At 41.8% G+C, this 7172-nt stretch overlaps 1 protein-coding gene across 6 annotated transcripts in view; it reads left to right on the top strand.

Annotated features, from left to right (window-relative positions):
- The first annotated feature begins 20 nt into the window (after positions 1–20).
- Positions 21–7172, top strand: part of SLC25A30 (solute carrier family 25, member 30) — a 23013-nt gene continuing 15861 nt past the window's right edge. Inside the window, exons 1-2 of one of the 6 annotated variants that reach the window (XM_005863221.2) lie at positions 21–302; positions 6238–6358. In XM_005863221.2, coding sequence (XP_005863283.1) covers positions 6295–6358 — 64 coding nt within the window. In that variant the 5' untranslated portion in view covers positions 21–302; positions 6238–6294. Of the gene's footprint in view, positions 338–490; positions 514–3327; positions 3417–5832; positions 5974–6237; positions 6359–7172 lie in introns of those variants that run through there. The other 5 variants (XM_014537219.1, XM_005863219.2, XM_014537220.1 and 2 more) reach the window with 5 other exon arrangements.

Raw genomic sequence — 7172 nt, 5'->3', positions numbered from 1 at the left:
TCTGGCTGCCGCCGCTGGCGGTCGGGAGGGTTCCTCGGAGTGCGGAGCGCCGGCTCCCCTCCTCATCACTCGGCGGTGTGGTGACTCCAGCGCCCGCGTCGCTGAGATCCAGGTGTGCGGTCCGCCCGGCATCGCTGGCCCCGCAGTGCGCTTCGCCTCCTCTGCGTCCCTCCCACTCGTGCTTCATTCAGGGCACCGCGGCTTCTGCTCCGGGAAAGGGCTCGCTGCATTTTGAACTGCCCCGCGACACCCCAGGTTGGCTTATGTTCGCAAGGACCGGTCGAATTAATGTGCTTGGGAAGGTAACGTAGCTCTGGATGTTAGCGTCTTTCTGGGTGTAAGTAATTTAATGGAAAGCAGTTGCGATGATCAGCCTTGTTCCTGCGCAAGAATAGCAAAACAATGTTGCGACTGCCGGCACATTCTAGATTCATCCTCAGCAAGTAGTGAGAAAAGTGGAAAGAAAAGTGGTCTTTGCTTTGTGGCTGCCAAGTCTTGTGGCCATGGGATCGGGTAATTCATGTGAAATGATACGTAGTTTTCTTTTTATTTATTGGGGTGACCTGGAACACATAGGTTTCAGGTGTGGGTTTCTATGTTACAATTGCACTGTGTGCCCATCACCCAAAGTCATATGAGATAGTTTCTAACATTCCTTTCAAATCTCACATTTATAAGTCTGTGATGAGCTTATTTTTCATCCTATACCCTTAAAAAGAATAGGAAATAGGAAAAGTTCATGCAAGGCGGGGAATAAAGGTTTATAAACGCACTGAACTTTCAAGACTGTGATTACAATTTAGGACTGCAGAATGAAAAGGGAACACAAATAAAATAGAAAAAACTTATCCAGAATTAAGAATGTTAGAGAAACTTGGGAAGCTTTCAGAAGTTCCAGTAGCAATTACTGTATTTAATTACCTCTCTTTGCAGCTGTACAAATATGGTGAGGAGAAAAATAAGTGCTAAGTAAGAAAAAAATATAATTCAGAGGTTATGTAACTTAACATATTTAGTGTGGGGAGAATCCTTTGAAATTCATAATTTGTATAGACATTTGCACTCAGGAAACACTTTTTAAAAGAATTTTATATTCTTTATTTTGGAGAGGAAGGGAGAGGGAGATAGAAATAGAAACATCAATGATGAGAGAGAATCATTGATCGTCTGCCTCCTGCAAGTCCCCTACTGGGGATCGAACCTGCAACCCCGGGCGTGTGCCCTTGGCAGGAATCGAACCAGGGACCCTTCAGTCCACAGGCTGAAGCTCTATCCACTGAGCAACCTGGCTAGAGCCAGGAAACACTTTTTTAAAAAAATAGAGAATTTTGTATTTCTCCTGCAAGAAAATATTACATTTATTATGAATATTCAGAATTCCCTACCCTGCTTATGCTTATGCATTCTTTTGAGACCTTAGTTTGAGGACTTTGTAGTTGTGTGACTAGGGAAAGTCACGTTTCCTCTCTGAGACTATTTCAATTGTGAAATGAGGCTAATGATACCTATTTCATGGAGTTGTAATAATTAAATAAAATCCTTTAAGTGGAAAAGGTACAGCAATGCCTGACATATCAAATAGTCAATAATGGCATCTACTGTTATTAGTATTGTGTTCAGAAGACAGTAAAGAGACCTTTACTGCCTTCTGTGGTCTCTGGCTGTTAACTCAGGCTAGAGGGTATATCTAAAGAGAAATGCAAAGAGGGCACTGACCGACAGCCACTGCTGTCTGTACCTGACACTGGAATTTTTACCAAGTTATAATCCCTTCCCTGAATCTCAGGCTGAGATGCTTCCAAACACTAGTGATTGCTAAGGACACATGAGTCTCTCTGCTTGTGTTGGCCTGTCAGTCATGGCACTTCATTAGGATTGTGATTTTCCCCAACAATTATGCTAGGAAGTTCAGGAACGGGTGTGAGAAGAACCCCTCCAAAAGGAACTCAAAAGACAAAGAATTGGTTTTGTTTACTCAGCAGAGATTTCAGCCTAAAATAAGCCCTGTTGCAGCTGGCTGTGGTCAGTATGGCTTACTGAATATTCCAGTCTTTGCTAGAACCTTTTCTTGGATGTTTGACCAACTACTGATGTTCTCTGGTTGTTATTTAAGCCAAATTCTTCTTAACAAACATTAACGTGGGAAGGCACTGTAATCTTAACTGCTCAGGGATCTAGTCTTAGCATTCAGAAAGGAAAGGAGAAGAACTCAAAAGTTTTTTTCCCCTCGCTTCCTAGCTAATTTTTAAAAATTGTAATTGAACAGGAAGTATTTTCTTACAGTTTAATTTGGGATGCAGGAGTTGACATCATTTGTGGAAGACATGTTTATTGTGGTGGTACATCTGAATAGGAACTAATGGGTAGGTGCACCATCCCACATGATTTAAAACCATGGGGAGGCAACTCCACAAAAATTTGAGTTCTAGTTGAGTATTTACAGATGAGAATAACTCAGAAACTCTGGGTTGTGATCTAACTAAAAGTTAATATAAAAACCAACAGAAGCCAAATCTCATTAAAACTAAACTAGCAAAACAAAAAGTAGTGGCAGGAAACCAGGAAGTTAGTTAGATTGCATGAGGTCATATGACAATGTCGCCTTTGATAAATGTTTTGTTTTTAAGTTAGAAGTTAGTATAATCCCATTTCCCATAAATTTTTGCTGACGTTTTAGAGGATATCTTTTGTGTATATACGTATGCGTGTTTATGTCCATATAAATGGCATAGACACACATACTATATTCATTGTAGAAAAAAATGTTACTTAATAAGATGAATAAAAATAATGAACTAACTCTAGCCGATTTGGCTCAGTGTCAGACAGCCTGCAGACTGAAGGGTCCCAGGTTCGCTTCTGGTCAAGGGCACGTGCCTGAGTTTCGGACTCAATCCCCAATAGGGTGTTTATGTCCATATAAATGGCATAGACACACATACTATATTCATTGTAGAAAAAAATGTTACTTAATAAGATGAATAAAAATAATGAACTAACTCTAGCCGATTTGGCTCAGTGTCAGACAGCCTGCAGACTGAAGGGTCCCAGGTTCGCTTCTGGTCAAGGGCACATGCCTGAGTTGCGGACTCAATCCCCAGTAGGGGCCTGCCTGTCAATGATTCCCTCTCATCATTGATATCTCTCTCTCTCTCTCTCTACCCCCCCCCTCCTCTCCCTTCTCTGAAATCAATAAAAAATATATATATAAAAAGAGAATGAACTATATTCTTATCTTCGAGGATTAAATACTTAAAACAGGAATTTAAGTGATAAGTATTCCAACATCTGAATTGGCCATAATATATTTAACCCACTGATTTTCAGTAACAACATAGATCCTTGGGATGTTCCTGAGATCCTCATTCTGTTGATGGGGCCCTGGTGTCTGCATTTTTAAGAAGTTTCACAACCAGGTTAGGAACTACTGACAAGGAATCCTTTATATTCCACACAGATGCTTGATGTATATGCAGTATCACACTAAGAAAATAATCATATGGAGGTTAGGGAAGGGGGTAATGGGGAACAACTGCTTAATAGTTATCCTGTGGAGTGATGAAATTTTTTGGAACTGGATAAAGGTAGTGGTTGCACAACATTTTGAATAAAGTAAGTGCCACTGAAGTGTTTGCTAAGATGGTTTATTTTATAGTATGTGGCTTTCACCTCAGTAAAAGTACCCTGAAAAAAGAATCATATGAACACTATCTTTGTTGTTGTGTTAGAAAATAAATTATCCCTGTTTAGATTGACTACCTTCTGACTATTATTTTCTCTTAGGCTTTTCTCTTAAATTAAGCACATTTGTGTTTATAAGATGCATCTTATCAGTAGTACCTTTTGAAGCCTAGTAATATTTTCTCATTAATTAAAATGCCATCACTCCTCCTTTCGTGTACAGCCTCAGGTGGCAGCAGGAAGAATCCTGCACTTGGAAGCAAAACTCTTGGAGTTGGAAGCCCAGCTCTGTCCCCATCAGCTGAGACTTGCCTTCCTGGTCACTTTTTCGGTCCTCCTATCCCAAATTTGTTGGGGGAATCCACTGAAATTTATACTGAACTTCCATATGTCATTGTTATGTAGTTATTTTTAGTTGATTTTTTGAGAGAGAGAGAAACATCAGTTGGTTACCCCACTTATTTATGCATTCATTGGTTGTTTCTTGTATGTGTCCTGATAGGGGATCGAACCCACAACTTTGGAATTCAGGACAACCTGTAATCAACTGAGCTACCTGGCCAGCGCCTGTAGTTATCATTTTGTTTTTTAACTTCGAGTCAGCAAAATCCAACAATGGGTTAAGGGAGGTACTACTGGACAGTAAATGAATTATTGGACAGTCTGTAACTTACAGTGTTAATCATTATATTAGTTATGAATTTATTAAGGCTAAGTACAGATATTATTAAATGTTTTCAAGGATAACAGGAAGATGAATTTTCAAAGACGTGGCTTGTTCTTAGTACTGCAATACATAAAGCATATGATGCTTTTCTAGTTCCATGCTTAGGAGGCCATCTGCCTAATTCATTTGTAACTATTCCGAATTTGCTTAATGTCCATAAATGAGGAATAGCTATTGGTAGATCTATTTAGAGACCCCTTTGGGTTCCTTGTGTTTTCTCTTAGTTTAAGGAAGCCACTTTACTTTGTTGAGAACTGACAATCTTGTCAATAGTGACTAATGATAGGCTTCTCCTGGGAAATGTGGACTTGGGAAATTCCTAAAACATTCAAAGTAGAAACATTGGGCATATTGCTGGCCAGTAATGACTCTAGTAAGTAGATGTTTTATTTTAAACCAGCAATAATGATTTTTGATAGTATATACACAAAAGTGTGTTAACTTGCATGTATTTCTGGTTAATGGACATGAGGCCATATTTACCAACTTCATTGTATAAAACTACAGAAACATATAATGAATGTGACAGGCATGTGAGTGTATGTCTCAGTGGACCAGGATCATTACAGGAAAGGAGGATGAAAGTCAGTGTTTATTTAGTGTCTTTTGTGCTAGTTTTTTTTTTTTTTTAAATTTAATCCCCACAATAGGTCTGAAAGCTAGATATTTTACTTAGCTTAGTGAATAAAAGTATGGGCTTTACCCCTAATAGGTTTTGTTGGCTGCTGTGATGATGATGATGTTGTTGTTAATGAAGAAAAAACAGAGGTTAACAGGAACTTCCCTTGAAAGGAAGTGGTGAGGCTCTGACCCCAGAGTCTGCCTTTTTCCTTCACACCAAGCTGCCTCCCAGCTATTATATACTACTAGAGGCCCGATGCACGAAGATTCGTGCAAGAATAGGCCTTCCTTCCCCTGGCTGCCGGCACTGGCTTCCCTCCGCCACCAGGCACCCGGGACCTGGGCTGCTTTACTCCAGCTGCCACCAGGCACCCAGGACCTGGGCTGCTTTGCTCCAGCTGCCACCAGGCACCCGGGACCTGGGCTGCTTTGCTCCAGCTGCCTCCAGGCATCTGGGACCAGGGCTGCTTCGCTCTGGCCGCTGCCACCACCCACCGGGGGCGTGCTCCGAGCCGCGCCGAGGCCGCTCAGAGCACCCCTCCACCCCTGGTGTGTGTTTGCTGGGGTGGGGGCGGCACGCAGTGCCCTCCCGCCCATCTGCACGCGCAGCTCCTCCTGAGCCGTCTCGTAATGCAGCCTCCTCCTGAGCTGGTCGTGACGCCTGGCTATTTGCATATTACCCGTTTATATATATAGATGGGTAAGAGAAGAGAGCTGACAGTGTAAGCTAGAAGTATATTTTGGTAATTTTAAGTAATTGTCATTTTACCTGTGACACTGAACTGCAGCACTTTTTTTCTCCTCCAGTGTCCCTGAGGGACTTCAGTGGCTCCCAGGAGGGACTCACAAAGACAGTGACAAATAGCAAATACTGAAGAACAGAAAATAGACTACCCAGAAAATAGCCTCATTGTACTACACTGAATACATATACACATATCAAGGTATCAGTATACTGGGTTACTTAAGGCCTGAATGAGAATTAGGCAACTGATAAAGTGAGAATAGTAGTTGCTGATTTGGAGTTTAGTGGATAGGGGTGCTTTGCTTTATTGAGGCAAGGTTCCTATCACAGACTCGTTGGGAATTGTTGCAGGAGAGTTTCAGTGATAACATCTGACAGTGCTCTCCAACTCAAACACAAGTTTAAAGAAGAAACTGCCTGTGTGAGAAATTCCAACTTTGAAACGGCTTCCATTTGTTCCCAGGAAAGATCCTGTTGGAGGCTGTTTCTGTGAATCAAAGGAGAAGGGACAGGTGTGAGCATGTCGGCCCTCAACTGGAAGCCCTTTGTGTATGGAGGGTTGGCCTCCATCACAGCTGAATGCGGTAAGGAGCCCAGGGGCTGGAGTCAGGTCAATTCACCCGCTGTATGTGACGGTGATTTTAAAACCTAAGGTCGCAATTGGTGTTTGATCTGAATATAGTTCAAGCATAGAATATGGGGTTATGACTATTAATCTCAGAATTCAAAATGTCCTACTGTTGGTATGCTTTTTTAGACAAATAGTCATTTGGCAACTTACTGGCAGTTTAGAGTTCAAAGTTTAGTGGGGAGAAAGTTAAACTGTTGAACAAATAAGTTTTATGAATCATTTTTGAATTACATCAGTCCCTATTTTCTTTGTATGTTCCTTACTTTGCCCCCACCCTTAACACATTTGGCTGTAAAGAAGTTTGAGGAGCGCCTGGCTGGTGTGGTTTGGTGGTTGAGCGTCGACCTATGAACCAGGAGATCATAGTTCAATTCCTGGTCCAGGCACATGCCCAGGTTGTGGGCTTGGTCCCCTGTGTGGGGCCTTTAGGAGGCAGCCAATTGATGATTCTCTCTCATCATTGATGTCTCTCTCCCTCCCTCCCCACCCCCTTGGCTGTCTCTCCCTCCTTCCCTCCTTCCCTCCCCCCTTTCTCCCTTCCTCTCTGAAATCAATAAAGACATTTAAAAAAAAAAAAAGAGTTTGAGGAGCTCCAAGGCCTTCCGAGCCAGATTCGATTTCCTGTCGTTATGCCATCACTTTCTGAATATGCACATGATCCAGATCTTATTTGTGACTTCTTCACATTAGTTGAGTGCCACAGCAGGGCCTGTTTATTCCTGTGTTTATTCCCTGGAATCATTCAATCAACAAATGTTTTTTATTTG

Source organism: Myotis brandtii, unplaced genomic scaffold (assembly GCF_000412655.1).
Source record: "Myotis brandtii unplaced genomic scaffold, ASM41265v1 scaffold174, whole genome shotgun sequence".
In the NCBI taxonomy this organism is placed as follows: Eukaryota; Metazoa; Chordata; class Mammalia; order Chiroptera; family Vespertilionidae; genus Myotis; species Myotis brandtii.
This window is presented reverse-complemented; position numbering and strand designations above follow the sequence as displayed.